Source organism: Cydia splendana, chromosome 2, assembly GCF_910591565.1.
Source record: "Cydia splendana chromosome 2, ilCydSple1.2, whole genome shotgun sequence".
NCBI classification, from domain to species: Eukaryota; Metazoa; Arthropoda; class Insecta; order Lepidoptera; family Tortricidae; genus Cydia; species Cydia splendana.
In genome coordinates, this window is record NC_085961.1 from 16,377,451 (window position 1) to 16,398,187 (window position 20,737).

Below are 20,737 nucleotides of genomic sequence, written 5' to 3' on the forward strand. Positions count from 1 at the left end.
GATAAGTACTAAAAAATATTATAAATAATTACCTATTACCTACCTATTATTAATGTAGTAAACTACATTATTTCTATGTACCTACCTACCCTACGTAGTTATGTATGTTACATTACGAGTATAAAACATAATATATTGTGCGTTAAGTGTATGTAACCGTTGGGTAGGTATATAGGTACCTACCGTTGCTGTAAAACTGTTGTATAGAATAGTTAGAAGCATTAACATACTCAGAACAATATAGACAGAGTTAAACGCTAGACAAGTAAATAAATCGTAATCGTATACACGAGTATATTATGAACTAACTTATCATAAAGCTTATTAACTGTCGATAAGATTCAGTTTAAGACACATCGATAGAAAGAGTGTCAATTGACCTCTGGTCCTTTTAGATCCTACGTGATTGTAAGAATTTATAGATACTTATAGTGTACGTTATTCTGTTAAGAATAAGGTTTGTATTTATATTTGTAGACATCATTCCGGAATGCATCGTTTAAAAACATTAATTAAGCTGCAGAAGGGCATCCGGTCCAAGCCTCAAGAGCAATCAAGCGGTCGTTCCTCTTCTTTGTGACGATGTAGTCCATCTTGTTTTATTTTTAGACGAGAAAAACATTTAATTAGTCGATTTAATTAATTGCGATTCGGAGAACGGGACTAACTGATCGTGAGGAAAATACATTGTAAGAGTATTGGGACTGTGATTAGTTCATTATCCTTTTATTACTAAATAACACTGTATATATTTCAATTCAAATTGATTGTATTTTTTGATAGAAATTTGGTAAATAAATAAATTCTATTCAGCCAATTACCAGCGGTCATACTCGTCGTCTATAAAGGTGAGTTATAGGTACCTGTGCTGTAGTTGTTTATGGAACATTTTACACTAGTAAAATTATTAAATTCTCATGCCTACATAAAACATAGGTACTTAAATATTTATTATAAACTCTTCCTTCATATCTCTTCTTAACAAAATGAAATAAATATTATAGGACATTCTTACACAAATTGACTTGGAGTACTTAGACAACGATATATATTAATACCTATACAAATACTTAAATACATATACAATAGACTATGACTCAGAATATCTGTGCTCATCACACAAATACCCTTACCCGGTTTCGAACCTAGGACCATCGATTCGGCTTCATAGGCAGAGTCACTATACCGACTATTAATTATGGTCTAAGAGCTAGCTACGGAAATAGGTTTGCAATTTATAGAGCAACGAAATCCCTCTAGTTAGTGTGCCATTCTATCATTATTAATTAATGGCGCGTATTTAACCGGTCAACTAATTAATCGAATTTGGGCAGTTTAAAAAAATAGAAATGGGTACTAAAATTAATAGGTTGGCAAAAAAAACAGAGCCTTGAATTATATCAATATGAGTTGTATTTTAATGCCGTTACAGCTACTGTTTATTTTTAGGCAGGTACAAGCAACGAAATCCCTCTAGTTAGTGTGTCGACCGTGTAGTGACCAAACAAAATATTTTAAAAGAAATGGTCTCCAATATAATAATTCAGTTGCCAAATAAATGTATTTCGTTGCTCTATAAATTGTAAACCTATTTCCGTAGGTAGCTCTCCGTCTACTAGGCCAGATAATAGACCAGATCGGTCGTCAAACAGACAGATCTGGGCGGCTTGAGGTGTTTATCAATACAATGAAGAACAATACAACCACCAGTAGCATTGAAAGCATTGTTAAGAAAAAAAAACGCAAACAGTTATTATGTAAGTATTTATTGACGTATCTTGTAATTCGTAAACATTAGGAAGAAACATTAAAACTACTTGTATAAAAGATGCAATTTTTACTTATTATTCTTATTAATAATCAATAAAATCTAAAACCATTAGGTGAGCAAAATAGGAATAACTTTTGAAAACATATTTTTTTAAACATGGGTATAACGTTGCGTCGTAGAGCTTTATACATATAATAATTAAGCACTTATAATTCACACAAATAAACGATATCTGTCAATCTATCTATCTATTGGGCAGCTAAAACTCACTGAATAGTGAATACCTAGTTTCTTCGTTCCTGATGCTCTTTTAATGTTTAACGCCATTGATCACATTTGAATCATCAATATCATCATATCGGACTACTAAATTATTATGCGACTCTGCTGGCTGTTAAAAGTAGATATAATTACTACATTGCTTTTCATGTCTGTAGTTAAATTAAAGCCAATTCTTAATTAATGTTATCAGAAAACTTATTTCACAATTAGCCTGCAAGAATGATGTAAAACATAACTAGATCATCCGACCAGTTTGCCTTCTACGGGCCGTGACGGTGTTATCGTGTTTCACATGCGGTTATATGCACACATGAAAGTCTCGAAATGCCACCTTAGGGCTTGAATTGACTGGGTTTGAAAAATGTTCTTAATCAGCTATTACTTAATAGCTGATTAAGAACATTGATTAAACACTTAATAAGGGAAAACCACCAATGATCGACACTTTTAGCCAGTGTTCGACATAAGTACTTTAGGTCAAAGTGACAGGAATTAATTTTGAATAAAAAAAATCGTTGTTCAAACTTAAACTATATTATTACTTTGACATAAGCGCCATGTCGAACATTGGTGCAGCGTCGATCATTGGTGCTTTTACCTTATACAAAGTAAAGTAAACAAAAAAAACCTAATTATACATTTTTAAATACCTATTCGAAAAATTACTTACTGTCTAAATCCGACTACACTTCCTTATAACTCCTATACCTATATCTTTATGACTAACCTTTCAAAAGTATTTAGCAGGAATACCATGAAGACTTGCGTTCGTAAAAATAAACAGGCCAATTCGAGTTTTAGTTATTATATGTGTTTCCAATATGATACTGATCTATAAACTAAAACTAGAATTGGCCTGAAATAATAAATACACATTTCAGAGCCTAGTACCTTGTTTATTTTATAACAACTTAATGAGACAGCAAAAATTATTACACAGTAAACAGTAATTATTACAGTAAAAATTAAAACTAATGCTTTTTGTACAACACATCATTACGAACAATAAATATTCTTAATCGTTTCCTAATGCATTACCTTGCGTTACATATTCGTGTGCGGACGGCGAGGCAAATAACAAACCCGAATGAACGCACAAAAACAGCCCGCCCGTGTAACAGCATTGTTACCCCAGGACCGGCATTTGAACACCGCTCCTTGGTTGTGCTTACTTATTATGTGATTATGCATAAGCAAACAAGAGCCTTTGAAATGCAATTCTAAAAAGTCGTCGTTGAAGAGCTGGCGGCTACCTCGCACAACGTATCAGCATTGCGATACAGCGAGGAAATGCCGCCAGCATCCTTGGTACAATGCCTCAAGGGCCTATTTTAGATTTAAGCTAGTTATTAATTTCTGTTAGTAATACGACTGTATATATCTCATTATTCTCATTCTAAAAAGTAATCCGAGAGTCCCTATAGGAACGTAAAATATTGATATCAATACATGCATCGCACTCTTACGAATTACATTAAATTTGACACTTGGCTTTCCCATCACGGAACAATGGTGTTCCGGACCTTTGGGAGGCGTGCGCGGAGCCGAAGCCAACACGTAGAAGCCCTTTTGACACTTTAATGAAATGTAAGGGATACACCGAGCGGATGCTGCCCTTGCTCGTGACACTTATTAAGACCTATTTAGATGGTGCGAGAACTCGTATGCGATTTTCGTTACACTGCAGACTGAAGGTGCAACGTATTCAATCGATCAAATGCCACAATGTAACGAAACCATGCGAGTTCTCGCATCGTCTAAATGAGCCTTTATTCTTACATTTACCCACTACCGTAAAATGGGGTGAGTTAGGGATTGCGAGGAGAGTCGGGTTATGAATGGAGAGAAAAGGGATGACAGGGGGGTGAGATGGTTTTTAAAGGCTACTGCTGCCTAAATAATGTATTCCTATTACAAATGGAGCTATAGTAATATTCATAATAAAAAAAATCGAATCAACAACGTTTCAAAATCACCTTTTGTATGAAATCCCATCTCACCCCAACTACGAGGGAATACGGGGTGAGGACGGATTTTGTGTTTATCGTTAAAGTTATGAAATGGACCTAAAATCATAAAAAAACTAAAATACAAACGGCCGGAACATATTTATTAATAAAATTAAGTTTGCATAAAATGTAAAAATAAAATGATATCGAGGTTTGAATGTCAGTTTTGTCTCTACTCACTATTAGGGTGAAGCGAAATCAAAAATTCTTGAATATAGCAATGGAACCCCTTTAAAAGGATGTCTATTTTTTTATTATTTAAGGGAAAAAAATAAAAAAAATATTGGTACTATATACTTTTAGCCCTCTACTATTCGATTATATATCGCAATATATGTATATTTTTAATAAATTTAATTTATGCTTTTTTTATAACAAGTTTTATTCATTAAATAACATCTTTTTGTTATAGATATAGGTACTCGATTCCTATACTTATTTTTGTTTATAACGTATATTTTTATGACACGGTAAAACCACGTAACTAGGGGTTTTATGGAAAAGGCCCTTTAACCCGGATATTATGCACAAATAGGAGTTTACAACTTATTACAGAACCGTGAAAACTATTTGGAACGTGATAAAATAATAAAAATACTACTATTAAAAGTAAATATATGCCTAACATACGTGTGAACATGACCCAAAAAGGGAGTAAGCGACGCCGAAGGGCAAAATTTGACGCTTATTTAAACATATAAGTAACCCATTTTTTGCAATAAAATGATACTTTTCGTAATCAATAACATCGTAACTTTGGCACAAGAACGTCTAAAAAAAAAAACTCATATATTTTTTTTTGCCTGTAGCATTTTCCTTGTTTTGCATGAAATTGCTGAAAGTTTGAAATTTTAATAATTTCATAAATTATTAAAAAAGGCACAACATTTTTGGTAATAACGTATTATACGCTTCGTAAGTATTATATAATTTCAATAAAATCTACACATATTAGTGAAGTAGTATATTTAAATAATTGATGAAAATGTACCTTTATTAATTTCTTTAGCGGCTGGGTAGAGGGCTAAAAGTAGTGTTTATTTTGAAACTTGATATAATCACTATAATCTACATGACAAACTGCAACTTTTTGTACCGGTTACACATTGATAATCAATATTTAATTTTTTCCCATACGACGCTCCACCCTCCTACTCACCCCATTTTACGGTACTTATTATTTATTACGTACTTATTAATGTTTGACATAATATTCTGAATACAGTTCAGTGCAGCACGCGAGATGTAATTTGTGTTATTTTACTGACGCTTGACGATATGATCAAGCTTTTTTAGTAGTAGCCGGCGCGGTGGTATTGCCTGCTGCTGTGGTAGCCGCGGCGGTGGTGGCGGGTGCCGCCGTGGTGGGCCCCGGAGCCTTGGTAGGCGCCGCGGGCATGAGCCACGGGATGAAGTTCATGAGCCACGAGTTGCCCGTGGGTGTCATTGTCACGTTCATGCCATTGGCTGGCGCTGCAACATACAGATAACAAATAACAACAAGATTATAACTTGAGTCTGTGTGGGCTAGCATAATTGATTTCTCCTATCAAAAAGCCATATGATTGAAATGAAGACAGAAATAACTACTTTTGTCAATGTATTATGCCGTGATCGCGATACGCAATAAGGGTTTGTATGAGTAGCACAATTTTGACCTTTATATTGTATATTATGTAATCTTACTGAATAAGTAATACTCGTAAGCTATTAACCTTTTGGTCGCCAAAGACCGATTAATCGGTCACAGACCACAGAGCAACATAGACCTACGTGCATATGCATAAAGTTCAATTTCAGTTTTGACACTTCGGTGACGTGGCGTCCGCGTGACAGCTTTTGTGTTTGACATGGCGTCGAAAAGGTTGAAATAAAAACCGATAGTAGAAATCATAAAAAGCTTATGTTCTTTTATAGCAGGTCTATAAATTAGAGGTTATAATGATTTACATTATTTTTATCATATAGGAGGCAAACGTGCAGACGAATCGCCTGATGGTAACAAGCGACTTCCATCGCCTATGGACACCTGTAACGCCAGAGGGGCTGCAAGTCCGTTGCCGGCATTTAAGATGGGAGTAGGTACGCTCTTTTCTTGCAGGTTTAAAGGTCGTCTCGGTCCGTATACACGGTTGCCAAAAAATAAGTGCATTCCCGTTGCCAGGAAGGTTTTGGGATTATACTGAGCAACTTTTACTATTGGACCAACCCCGAAATCGCGAAAAAAAATTTTGGCTGTTTCATACATTTTGCCTGGTTCTTTTTCTATGGGAGGGTAAATTTTTTATTTCCTGATTTCGGGGTTGGTCCAATTGTAAAAGTTGCTCAGTATAATCCTAAAACCTCCCTGGCAACGGGAATGCACTTATTTTTTGGCCACACTGTATTCAGTGCATTTACAACAGCCCATACAATAGCCCAAAGCAATGAACTTACGTATAACGAGATTGAAAGGCTGCTGCATTCCCGGTGGCATTGTGGTCGGTTTAGTCTTTCCTGGCTTAGTGGTGCTGGTACAGCCGGCACAAGGGTCGAACAAGTAGTCGAATATGTCGCCGTCCGAGTAATCGTCATCATCATCGTCGCACATCAGGTCACACCACATTGTGCCGAATATAGGCTGAAAATATTTAATCAGCGTTAAAATCCTTTAAATAAATATGAAATAAACTGACTAATTACTAAAATTTAACTATTAGGTATTAATTTTTAAACTAAAACTATTATAAAACTTATAATATTTTTTATTTGTATGTATGATTAGATGAGATATCTCAACTCTTTTAGTGGGATACGGCAATTTGAATGCGGGTAGTAGGTACCTATACAATTATACATAGTCAGAGGCTCTACCGCGAAACACGTTCGAAGTGTTGCCTCTCTGTCGCACTTGTGAATTCGCAGGTAAGTGTGACAGGGAGGCAACACGTCGAACGTGGTTCGCGGTAGGCCCTCAGGTCTTAAGTTCTGTCACAAAGGTACGACTGATAAAATTAAATGTAATAGAAAGCTTTTAATAAATAAAAGCGTTTACTAAATTAATGTAGTTTGAAAGCTTGGTTTATACTAACGTAACGCTTTAAACATAATATAATTAGCTAGGTTAAAATTTAGATCGTGACTTTATTTACTACTTGACTACTTTGGGATTGATAGACGGACGGACGGACAACAAAGTGATCCTATAAGGGTTACGTTTGCGTGACGGGGTTCGCTTTTCTCCTTCCACTTCGCTCTATCCTGGACATCGGTACGGAACCCTAAAAAAAGATTCCGAAGAATTGTGACTTCTCCTTTTTTTGAAGTCGGTTAATGACTTTTTAAATCACTCTGAATGTGATAACCAAAACTGATTTTGAAGTTGTGCCGGTTTCACTAGGTATTAAAACATTCCTTGAAACTCTATTCCTATCCTTTTGGGCCTCAGAATAATAATGAATGTTACAGAGCATTTAACGTTAGATTATAATTGATAATTATTGATAACAAATTAATAACAAACCTGTGCAGCCAGCATCTTTGCGCTCACTAAAACAGCCAAAAAAACACAGAGACGCGACGCAGCCATGTTCGAATTTTCATGAAAAACACTTCACCACGCTCCCGCTCTACTTATAGCCAGGTCTTTACGCAAGAAGCCTCTAATATTGACGCACGGCCAAAGAATATGAGTCGAGAAAAACCTCTTGTAGATTATAAATGCAGGTAGATTCTGTGCGGAAAGAGAAGAGTCGTATTATAATGTTGGACCCCATACATTTCACGACTCTTCTTTTTCCGCACAGACTCTATTGTCAGTTGTTTGTATCATTTTATTTTATTCAGGTATAAAACCTTTACAAGTTGACCGGGTTAATTTACGTACGGTCCGTTAATGTTCTTTCTCTAAAATCACCAGGGACACTACATTCAGACATCTTAGACCACCTAACTGACGATAAGTCGCTTTAGGAATTATCGCCTTTACACTTCTTGTACCAGTTGTAGGTACAACTCTCTCTCTCTCTTAAAAAGGCAAAGGCAGATCTAATTAGGTAATTAGATCTGCCTTTGCCTTTTTAAGAGGCTTAACAAATAAAAGGAAGAGGTTACCAATTCGATTATTATGTTTATTTATAACCTCGCGGATAACGGTGTAGCACCAGAGTTCAATACAGTCGAACCAAGCTAACTCTGTGCAGTCACAATCAAAAGTAACGGATCAGACCCGCGTGAAATGTATCTACAGTTCTCTGACAGCTTAATAAAAAATATTATGTCCCTGTATCTAGAACAATTAGAGTAACTAATAGACTCTTACAAATACTTTTCTACGCGAATGTGTGTTGTTTCATCCACTACCTACTATAGATGCTGATTGTACAAAGTTAGAAATGACAAAATGTGTTTCAGTTTATACCAACATACTCTTTGGTAGCAGGAAATGTCAAAATTTGTATAAATTTCTCAATAAAATGACCTTTTTAACGTTTCCTGTCTCAATGCAGTCGGCAGCATTACTGCAGCAGTATTGCAGTGCGACGTTACTGCAGCAGTAATGTTAGTTATCTGAATCCGAACGGCACCGTAACAGTAACCGCTTCATCCTGTTTGTGGCGAGACCATTATTGTCATTATAAACCTCATTTCTCTGCTGCGTCACTATTTCATGAAATTTTGTGTCATCAGTAAAGTTTTATTCTTTGACGTCGCCTTCGGGTAAATTGTGAAAATTGTAAATTTATTGACGCGACACCAAGATATTCCATAAGAGCGACTATTCGATTCTGCCCGCTTATTGTTTCCTGAGTGGTTTGGACACGGTCAAGTTTGAATGTCATAACTACCTATCATATGTGTACCACAGAACGTGCCTATGCCGTTTGTGTTTGCAGACGAATCCTGTATAGCATACTAATATGCTTCGAACAATGTTCGTGCCCTATCGATTCTTCGAAAGCAGTTAACGTGTAAAGGTATATTCTAACCATATGCTACAGTTCTAAACCGACTTAAAGACGGCGGCTTCAGTGGACTCAAACGTAAGGCATTTGATACTAAAATTCAGAGATCCTTCTAGAGAAGATTCGGCTAGTTATTACGTCTTTGCGAAATTCAGTTTGTGATAATTGGAATTTTATATTTTGGCAATACATATGATGTTTTCAGTCAAGGTCTATAAAAATAAGATTTGGATCATTCCTAAACTTATACGAGATACGAGTATACTTCTACAATATAGTACTTAAATAGCAATATAGTATAGTAGTAGAGCGAATCAAAGGTGTCCGTTGAAGCTTGGGCAAAAATACTTTCGTATGTTCGGATTTTCGATAACTATACAGGGTGCCTAGACGAGGTGACAATCGCTTGCCCTACGATAATTTAACGCTTTGTGTCTCTCTATCACTCTTCCATATTAATGCGACAGTGACAGTTGAGTTTCGTTCGCTATGGAGCGTAAACGATTGGCACGTTGGCTACGCACCCTGATTTTCTTGCAGCATCTCTTGAGTTAGGATTTGCAGATGATTGTAAGCACTTGGTTTATTACCTACCCCTACGGTTGTCTTTTTAATTGAAAGGTCGGTAAACATTTCACAAAGAAATCTTTTATTATTAAACATTACGATATTTTATTTAAAAATAAATATAAATAATTTTGGCAGAATCAGTACATATTTTACATTCGACAGTTGCAGCTTCGCAGCAATGACATGACATTATTAAATAATATTATAATATAATAATATGTATTATTTTATTTTCTAACCCTTTCCTCGCCATTTCAAACACTATGGGTAATAGGTATAGGTTGTCTTGTAAGATGTCAAAGTAACCATCATGCTTTCGAATTTACTTAAAATTATATATTATAATTATAATTACTTATAATTTAGTATGAATATTGTTGTTCTTTTAGCGAAGCGCAAGAGGCGTTTCTGTATTTGACGGTACAAATGGAGGGTACAATTTTGTGAATACAGAATTTTAATTATCCTGTGCTACATTGTAGGCGAGGCCGGGTTTCTGCGGTATCTTGGTGTCGACCGGCACGAGCACTGCCGAGTAGTCGGCACGTGCCGGCTTGTCCTTGCAGTCGTCGTGCGGGATCGCGAACACGTAGTTCATGTCGATGTCGTATCTGGGGATAAAGGAAGGAACATACAGTCTTGTCTCATACAGAACATCTAGCCATGCGCTTGGCGAAGAATAGAAGCCTATGGAGGAACCCGGTCTTCAACAGAAGGACATGATTTCACGATCTTCAGCATTGAGGGACCAACTGAAGAAGATTACAGTCTTTGAATATTTCTTATTTCTTTACGTATACTTTATTACGTACTCTTTATTCAAAAATCTTCTTGTACTTTGACCGACTTACAACCCAAATTTGACGATCTGACTCCCAATATCAAATCAGTAGACAAGTATTCTCTTTGCCTCCCGGGTTCTCCTATATTCGAAGAATCTTTTCCCGATTATATTTCTAACTCCATAACTAAATTCAAAAGTCACACAGATCGCTTACTCGAAATTAGCCCTCATTATGCTCTTGTGATTCCTAAATTCTGCCTTTTTGTCCCTAAATTTACGTATGTGCTCCGCTGTTGTCCTTTCTGGAAACATCAAAATTTATTGTCGCCCATAGATGATTTGATCAAAATTAGTTTAGAGACGATTCTAAACATTCAGCTAAGTGAGCCATCCTGGTCTCAAGCGTCCCTCCCTATTCGGTTTGGAGGTTTAGGAATTCGCAAAATTTCCAGTGTGGCTTCCCCAGCCTTTTTGGCGTCCACTCGTAGCACGTCTGGTCTCATAGGAAATATCTTAAGGGCTTTGCCCATAAACTGTGAGATCGCGGGCTTTGGGGACGCCAAAGATGCTTTTAAAATTGCTTGCCCAGGCAAACAATTTCCAGACAACCCAAATTCACAAAGGAGTTGGGATAATGTTTACTGTGATTTAACTTACAATACTCTCCTAAACAACTGTACAGGTCCAGACCGCGCGAGGCTTTTGGCGGTCGGAGCCCGGGAAGCCGGTTACTGGCTACATGCCCATCCTTCGCCCAATACTGGTACTTTCTTGGATCCGGCCTCCCTTAGACTGGCGACTGGTTTGCGACTCGGGGTTTCGGTGTGTACGCCACACGTATGCTCTTGTGGCACGGACGTGGACCGACTGGGACACCACGGATTATCTTGTCAAAAAAGTACAGGCCGTTTTTCGAGACATGCGACGCTTAATGACATAGTCCGTCGGTCTCTTGCCACCATCAATGTGCCTGCTCTTCTTGAGCCGACTTCTCATTATCAGAGATGATGGCAAGAGGCCCGATGGGGTGTCTTTAGTTCCTTGGAGCTTGGGACGGATGTTAGTGTGGGATGCTACCTGCGTAGACACACTGGCACCGTCCCACCTCCAACGGACTACTGTAAAAGCGGGCGGAGCGGCGGAAAGCGCTGAAATTCTAAAACGTAACATATATAAGAGCCTCGGTAGAGAGTACCATTTTGTACCATTTGGAGTTGAAACTCTAGGTCCATGGGGTCCCAGCGCGCATAAGTTGTTCGCAGAAATCGCGAAGCGTCTGGTTGACGTCACTGGTGACCGAAGAGCTGGCGGCTACCTCGCACAACGTATCAGCATTGCGATACAGCGAGGAAATGCCGCCAGCATCCTTGGTACAATGCCTCAAGGGCCTATTTTAGATTTAAGCTAGTTATTAATTTCGTTTAGTAGTACCACTGTATATATATTTTATAAGTTAAAGTCTTTTTAATACGTTTGGTAGCAGACAAGCGCATGGTTCGGTGGTATTAACCTATTAACACTTAAATCAACTAGGCGTTGTCGACTGTACCTACATCGGTAGGTTCCTTGCATTCATCAACGTGTAAACTGCAGTTAGGCTACTCCTAACTCATCGGAAATTTTCTTTTATGTTAGTTCCAAGCGAGCGTTTATCGGCGTTGACAGCCTTACGTAGGTAGGCACCGTAGGTAGCTTTACGAATGATGGTGCTCAGAGGCCTTCTCGCAAAAAATAAAAATTGATATGTATTTATATGCTGAGTATGCAAGAGCATAGAGGGACAGCGAATTTTCGATTTTCGTTTTTCGCGGTAAGTCCGGAATTGAGCCTCCTCTCAGCTCAGCGCAGTAAAGTAGCGACTAAATCCTATCATAAACTATACGCTATAATATAACAAACCTCGGCAACTTGTCCCTGAGATACGCCATTACGTTCTTGGGGAGCGTGGTCTTGCGAGACAGGATGAAAGCGCTCAGATACCGGGCCTTGTCCTTCGGCTCCGCGCAGTGCAGCAGCAGCGACCAGGTCTTGTACTCCGTGTCCAGCACGTACGTGTTGTAGATGCCGTCATCTATAGAAATACATTATTCGTTAGATCAAGCGCTAGCAACGCTTCTACGTTACGTGCGAGCTTCATGACATATATCCACTTCGATTACTGCTCAGAGGGCCTAGCCAAGATGCCAATCGTTTGTGCCGTAGCGAACGATACGGTTATTTTATTTATCTCTATCGCTCTTCCATATTAGTGCGAAAGAGAGACATTTAGCGTATCGTTCGCTACGGCGCAAACGTATGGCATATTGGCTAGGCACCCTGTTAGTCTGCCTAAACCACAGAATAAATAATAGTACTAGGTACAGAAGACTCACTCTCTAACAAAACGCGTCTGTTACGATCAGGACAGATATGGCCGCTAGGTGGCGACAGCGCCACGCGCGGCTTATGGCTAGCCACCAAAATTGGTGTGGAACGGATGTACTTTTAGCTACCTGTAGCAAAGCGACGAAATCGCGGAGTGAGCCACGCCTGCCTAAACTGAGAAGCTGAACCTACAAGTAAGTAACTTGTATACAACAATTTTATTGTTAATATTTAATACTTCTTATTATATTGAATCAATTGAAGATTGCCTTTTTATAAGTGCCACAATTGCAGCATATTACGGTCGTTAAATCGTCTCTGCCGAAAAGCTTTTTTGACCTTTAAAAATTAATATGTAATAAGCATCATGGTTGCTTACAGGTGCTCTCGGCATGTGTCCAATGGGCTGGTTGGTTGAGGTCGACGCGCCAAGTGATGTTGCCGAACAGATTCTCCCCCAGAGGGTCGTCCGCGAATCGGTAAGTGAAGTTCATTGTTACACCCGGCGTCCGTCCTTACTCCTACAGACGAGCGTATTTTGCAAAATGCTTCCTTTTTCATTTAAGATTACGACGTAACTATTAGTATTTATTCAAAAACTGATAACGTACTTAAATAATCATTTCTTAAACTAGGGGCTGAAAACGTTCAAATTTTCATTTTCTCTTTTTGAACCTAAAATAAATGAGTTTTCTTAGGAGTCTTTTTCAAATTTTGCAGTGAGAAGGGTCGTTTCGGTTCTCAATTTTGCAGTAAACAAGAATCATTTGGTACATGAATGATTACAATTCAACTCACCATATCTTGTACGAGGGGCTGACATGCTTGAAAATCGAAGATTCATTTTAAAAAATTGATAAAAAACCTTCCGAGTTTTCTTCATTTTTTTGGTGAAAACAGGGTTACATTACATTTTTTTATCGCAAATTGGACTTATATTTTGCCCCAAAAATAATATTTTATCAAATTGTAACTTTATGTCTACTCATAAAAAAAAAATCATAACTATAGGACCTACCTAGCCGTAAATCTATATTTTTTTAAAGACGTATAAATCACGCTGCACCGACACCGCGCGCTCAGTCTCCGCCGAGTGCGCTTAGGGGACGGACCTGTGCTCGACCGTCAGGCGTTCGTTGCTTTCGTAACCATCGAGAGAGTTCCGAGAAGTGCTGTATACTATGATTAGAAAATCTTGATCCAAGGGTGTACATTTTTTACACCATATTTAATTTTAACAACCGACTCTCGCTTATGTGATAGATTTTCAGTGTTACTTGAATTCTGGTTAGGGTTTGCATTTTTATTATACCCGGACGACCTGGATGATGTCCAGGTTCTCATGATGGAGTCAGGAATGGTCACCGAACTCCTAATCTACTCATCATAACTCCATCGTGTTTGGGCTCAATAGATTTTCCTTGACGAACACCATCGATCTAGATGAGGTCCAGGTTCTCATGATGGAGTCAGGAGTTGGTCACCAGAACTCCTAATCTACTCATTAACACTCCATCGTGTTTGGGTTCAAATGATTTGCCCTGACGAGCACCATCTATCTAGATAAGGTCCAGGGTCATGAGACCCTTCTGGTGACCAACTTCTGACTCCATCATGAGATGGTCACCAGAAGTCCTAATTTACTCATCATAAGTCCATCGTGTTTGGGCTCAATCGATTTGCCTCGACGAGCACCATCTATCTAGATGAGGTCCAGGGTCATGAGACCCTTCTGGTGACCAACTCCTGACTCCATCATGAGATGGTCACCAGATGTTCTAATCTAATCATAATAACTCCATCGTGTTTGGGCTCAATAGATTTGCCCCGACGAGCACCATCGATCTAGATGAAGTCCAGGTTCTCATGATGGAGTCAGTAATGGTCACCGAACTCCTAATCTACTCATCATAACTCCATCCTGTTTGGGCTCAATAGATTTTCCTTGACGAACACCATCGATCTAGATGAGGTCCAGGTTCTCATGATGGAGTCAGGAGTTGGTCACCAGAACTCCTAATCTACTCATTATCACTCCATCGTGTTTGGGCTCAATCGATTTGCCTCGACGAGCACCATCTATCTAGATGAGGTCCAGGGTCATGAGACCCTTCTGGTGACCAGCTCCTGACTCCATCATGAGATGGTCACCAGATGTTCTAATCTACTCATCATAACTCCATCGTGTTTGGGCTCAATAGATTTGCCCCGACGAGCACCATTGATCTAGATGAAGTCCAGGTTCTCATGATGGAGTCAGGAGTTGGTCACCAGAAATCCTAATCTACTCATTATCACTCTATCGTGATTGGGCTCATTAGATTTGCCCTGACGAGCACCATCTATCTAGATGAGGTCCAGAGTCATGAGACTCTTCTGGTGACCAACTCCTGACTCCATTACGAGATGGGGTCAGGAGTTGGTCCCCAGAAGTCCTAATCTATTCATCATAACTCCATCGTGTTTGGGATCAATAGATTTGCCCCGACAAGCACCATCGATCTAGAATCTAGATGAAGTCCAGGTTTTCATGATGGAGTCAGGAGTTGGTCACCAGAACTCCTAATCTACTCATCATAACTCCATCGTGTTTGGGCTCAATAGATTTTCCTTGACGAGCACTATCGATCTAGATGCGGTTGATAGATTATTAATATTATTTTATTTTACATACATACTTACAAATAAAGCTTCATTTGCTTCCCACAAGGATCAAATCAAGTAAACCTTATAAATCAACTTCGTTCTAAATAAAAACCGGCCAAGTGCGAGTCGGACTCGCACACGAAGGGTTCCGTACCATTATCTATAAAAACGGTCACCCATCCAAGTACTGACCCCGCCCGAGCCCGACGTTGCTTAACTTCTATCAAAAATCACGTTTACAACAGTATGGGAGCCCCACTTAAATCTTTATTTTATTCTGTTTTAGTATTTGTTGTTATAGCGGCAACAGAAATACATCATCTGTGAAAATTTCAACTGTCTAGCTATCTCGATTCGTGAGATACAGCCTGGTGATTGACGGACGGACGGACGGACGGACAGCGGAGTCTTAGTAATAGGGTCCCGTTTTACCCTTTGGGTACGGAACCCTAAAAACGGAGATACTTCTGTTTTAGACATAAAATCGAACTTCAGAGAGTTCAGTAGTTGTTACTTGCAGGTACTCTCGAATTTATTGTCATTATACAGGGTGGCCATAAAATAAGTGCTTTTCCGCTGCTGGCAAGAAAATGGTTGCTGGAAAAAAAATTACCCTCCCATAGAAAATGGACTAGACAAAATGTATGAAACAGCCAAATTTTTTTTTCGCGATTTCGGGGTTGGTCCCATCGCGGTTCGCGGTTGCTTAGTTCAGTATAATCCCTAAACCTCCCTGGCAACGGGAATGCACTTATTTTCGGCCACCCTGTATATATTATTATTTAATATAACCTTATCTTTAAAACATTTAATTATTCAACTTCCTTGGTGAACTGACTTGAATAAGTTACTTGACTTCGTGGATGAACTTGTCACAATAATTCCATGACATACAGAGGTAAACAATCATTATTTTTTACTCGTCGTTGGTTATATATTATCTCATCACATATACTCTATTGACTACTACCATGCTTATAAAATAAAATACAGAGTGCCAATATAACGTTAAAATAAATTTACTTGCAAATTAAATTGAAAAGTATCAAAATTATTCTTGTCTGCGTTGAAACGCGCTTAGCTTTGCCGGCGCTCGCGTACCGAGCGCTAACGCCATCTATCGAGTGTTATTTCGCAAAATCGGTGAACGCTCTAAGGAATAAGGGCTCTTAAGTTGGATGCGTTCAATAAATCCTGATCTTGATAATACTTGTTAGACTTTATATATACTACGACGGAGCGGTTCCAGGAGCCCAGTAAATGTAATACCTATGTATCACCGCTAGAGATGGGTAACTACCCGGGTAAATACCCGAGAGCGGGTATTTACCCGGTAAATACCCGATATTTACCTACCCGCGGGTAAATACGCGGGTATTTTCGTTTTTCTTCTAAATTTGATGTGTTTAATGGTATGTGAGTATAAATAAGATTAATTTAAGTATTTTTTTACAATGTTACATAAAATGTATGTTCAAACTAATTACGAAAAGGTTGCTATGAGGTGAAGTTCGATTTTAACATATCAGTCCAATTATGAAAATCGTGTAAAATCATTCCCTGGCTTCCGGAAATGTTTTAAAATGCTTTTAATATACATTAGAAAGATGAAAATAAAGAATACTTATGAATGATAATAAAAAAAAATTGTGCAGTATCCCAACTTGTGAAGCTTATAAGTCAAACACAGTTAGTTTTAGGACAAAAATGTATATAACCTTTTTTGTAGAAAATTATGTCTACTTTAGTTTGTACATACAACACTTTTCGATATTAATGACAGATTCCAAGAAATATGAAAAAGTTCACTTTTTCCCCCCTCCCCCCAACCGCACCCCCCGCCGACCGAAGTTGGAATGTGTATTATCAACGTATACGTACGATAATTTACTCAAGTCTAATAAAAATACTCTTATGACGGCCTTTTTTAATATTTATTAAAATTGTACTAAAAATTCCTTAGTTACAACTGCAACTGCAACTAAACCATTTCATTTTAAATGACACACAATAATTACAGCCATTAACTCGGTTTATATCTCCACTTTAACACAAATCGACATGTGCAACAAGAAATGAATCTACCCGTCCATTTGGGTAGATACGGGTAAATACCGGGTAGATGGGTATTTACCGGGTATTTACCTGGGTGGGTAAATTGGGTAAATACCCGCGACCCATCTCTAATCACCGCACGCACGGAGTTCACTATTAGCTGTTCATCAGAGTTTAAGGTACAAAATAAGTAGGCTACAACCCTTACTTCTTTTTTGTGTGCTTTATTTTAGCTTGATATAACCTAAAGGTATCTTCACACTGAAGCTATAATTAGCGCATTGACACGGCTAGGCGAGTAATTCGTATTGATACTGGACAATTGGACATTTTGTAAATTGGACACTGACAAATAACGAATGTACCCACTGTTGTCAGGCGACCGCCAAGCCTACAGTTAACCACAGAACAATAGTTAATAACTTCAATTTTGATTCCCAGTAATACCAAAAGGTATCACCTCAATATGTACTTAGGCTGTCAAAGTTGGTTGCTTTGTGCTTTCATTATATCATAAAGTTTCGTTTTTGTTACTTACCCGCAGCCGGAACACGGTCGTCTTGCGCGAACACTGATTTCATACAGCTGTATGACAGGGCTTCCTCTGCGCTTGCATAGTACTCCACCACATACCAGTCACCGAGCATCTGAAAATTAAATAAATACAATAATAATAAAAAATAATAAAGTATATTTCTTGTTTAATCAAAACCCCTTTTAAATGTTTGCCCCACCTCCTATTACAAATACTTTGCGAGGAATGTTTTGTCAGGCGTTTATATTCTGCAACAGGTTACAACAAACAAGAGTTACAGATAGCATCTTATAGTCTAGAATAGGTAGTCAAATATATTGCAAAAACAACTTTTATTCCCATAGCAATAAGAATGTGTTGTTATATATTTCGCTTCTTTGGTTATCACAATCTAATTAGGTATTTAACTACATACAATTATAAAATATTACAGACTGCTTAGGAAGTTAGGATGCCTTGCGTTGTTGCGCGCGACTGCTGCATATATGGTACCTACTCGTACCTATATGTCGCGCTTTTAGATGTATATAAGGGTCAAACAGATCACTGTGTTGTCTTTCCTGTAGACTGTATGTCTACAGGAAAGACATAACACAGTGATCTGTTTGACCCATAAGTATAATTTGTTAAGGTTCTACCCGTGCGAAGCCGGGCGAATCGCAAGTCATATATATAATGAATTAATAAAGTTAGTAAACCTAAAAATACGAATACCTATGGAAAACAATGCTAGTCCCGTCACAATAAAGCATATTTAGTATACCTAATGGGTGCCAAAACATGACTCCACATAGATAATCATAAATAATATCATATCCAGCGCCGACTCTCGGGTCAGCATTATATGCTGAGGCGAGCCCATTTCGTGGTAAACAATTTGTAATTATGTTTGTATTAAGCCTTTCATGTTACTTCTGTATGTACACTAAGTTTATCACGAAAAATAAATGATTTATTTATTTTATTTTATTTATTTATTTATATCCAATATAGAAAGTTCAGTTATGTTCAAATGTAAATAGGGTAGTGGCCCCTAAACAAAAACAACCCCTGAAGATTAACGTGTGGTAATTTTCATAGATAACACATCCGTATTTGATGATGACGCTATTTTAACTTCGAATAATGTATTAAAATACCCCTCTTGTTTCGCCTTGAACACCTGAACCTAAGTTTTGTTACTAATTTTGAAATTCCCTACTTTAGGTGCTGTAATCCAGTGTAGTCACTGGACTAGGTAGACTGGAAGTAGGTAGGACTGGAGTTAGGTAGTCCTAAACCTTTTTTCGCGTTCCTCTAAATTTGTCCATGTGTATGTACTATGTAGGTACTTACAGAATTCCAGTTCTGTTGACGTCCGCATGGTTATCAATGCAGCGTCCGACGCCAACGCTTTTTACGGGCTCATATCTTGATACTAACCTGATTCATTCTTTACTTCATTAAATAACGTAATTTATAACAACCATTTTATAAAATTTCGGACTTAGAATACGGTTAGAAAGGAACATACTAATCTAGACGTATTTCAAACAACCTAAACCTAATGAAAATTGGTAATATATTTGCCATGAATATACCAATGCAATACAGGTACCTGTACCTACTATAGTAATACGCTTGAAATAAGTACATAATTATTATAATATGTACTTATTTCAATCAAAAGAATCAGAAGAATCATTTCAAAAGTAATGTGATGTAAAATATTATGAGATTATAATCAAAGAAGATGAATAGGTAACTAAAATTATCTTATGTTAATGAGGCGTTTAATTAAAAGGTCTTTAGTGACTTAATTTATACTTATATCACTTAATATGGCTTTAAATAGATTAAGTTAACTTAAAAGTTGAGCCAGATATAATTAAATATGTTAATTAAGTAGTACTTACTTAAGTGTCAATGTCGGCGTTTTTACTGTTTGTATTTATTTAATGTTAACTGTTATTGATATTCCTTATGAAAAACTTTGGTAAAAAAGCGTTATTTTAGGGTTGGCGCCTATTCCTTTTTTTAAGAGGACTATTTTAAAACCAACAATAAAAAAGCTAATGTTATGCACACACATTCTCTTTGGGTGGTTAAACGTTATTTACGACAAACAAATCATATCAAACTATAGTTGAATATATACCTAGGTAAACCGCTCGGTTTCAAACATATAAATAACATCTTTTATTCGTGAATACTACTTGCCTGTTGTAAATCGAAGTGTGGGACAGCCCTGACTTCAGGACATTTAAATTTATTCACAATTCTGGCTGCACTTCCACTGATCAAGATCACTGCCACTAAAAATATTTGTATGGCCATTGCTTAATTCGCCACTAAAACTAAAGTCGACTTTACCAACTACCTATTTGTGTCAACATTAAAAGGCGCACTAAACGTATCAGTTAGTCGGCAGTTAATGTTGAACTAACAAAAGGGAATTGTTATCATTTTGTATGGGACATTTGTTAATGTGGTCGAACGCTGCTAGAATGCCATTATCTGACAATGTGACTCATTCTGTAGGTAGGATTTTTTTCTGTGATATGACATTTGGGTTTTGATGAAGTTGAACAGTGATTATACGGTTGAATTATCTGACGTATCTTAAAAGAAGAATTTGTGTTAAATTGGCAGGAGATTTTTCGTGTCTGATTATTTTGAATATTGTATATTAGGGTAGGTAATACCTAATATACTCACAACATTCTCATTATGAAGTGTTTAACATACTGGTGTGTTAAACACACACAATGGTACGTATTTCATCGGTGTCACAGTTTT

The 20,737-nt window shown here is 37.6% G+C and overlaps 2 protein-coding genes and 1 long non-coding RNA gene across 3 annotated transcripts; all 3 read right to left on the reverse strand.

Moving 5' to 3' along the window:
• Positions 1-5,234: 5,234 nt before the first annotated feature.
• LOC134799418 (uncharacterized) lies at positions 5,235-7,740 on the reverse strand. The gene is made up of 3 exons (XM_063771822.1): positions 7,565-7,740; positions 6,499-6,682; positions 5,235-5,535 (listed from the first exon to the last, which is right to left on the reverse strand). The coding sequence occupies exons 1-3, from the start codon at positions 7,628-7,630 to the stop codon at positions 5,345-5,347; spliced, it is 441 nt and encodes a 146-aa protein (XP_063627892.1). The 5' UTR covers positions 7,631-7,740; the 3' UTR covers positions 5,235-5,344.
• A 2,244-nt stretch (positions 7,741-9,984) lies between these two features.
• Positions 9,985-20,468, reverse strand: LOC134804671 (lopap). The gene is made up of 7 exons (XM_063777792.1): positions 20,159-20,468; positions 17,963-18,071; positions 16,482-16,486; positions 16,323-16,332; positions 13,103-13,234; positions 12,259-12,430; positions 9,985-10,186 (listed from the first exon to the last, which is right to left on the reverse strand). Exons 1-7 carry the CDS (start codon positions 20,273-20,275, stop codon positions 10,033-10,035), a joined length of 699 nt encoding a protein of 232 aa, XP_063633862.1. The 5' UTR covers positions 20,276-20,468; the 3' UTR covers positions 9,985-10,032.
• Positions 13,407-14,739, reverse strand: LOC134804682 (uncharacterized). Its single transcript, XR_010146179.1, has 2 exons — positions 14,618-14,739; positions 13,407-14,223 (listed from the first exon to the last, which is right to left on the reverse strand). It is a non-coding gene; the product is annotated as an uncharacterized LOC134804682 (long non-coding RNA).
• Positions 20,469-20,737: the final 269 nt, after the last annotated feature.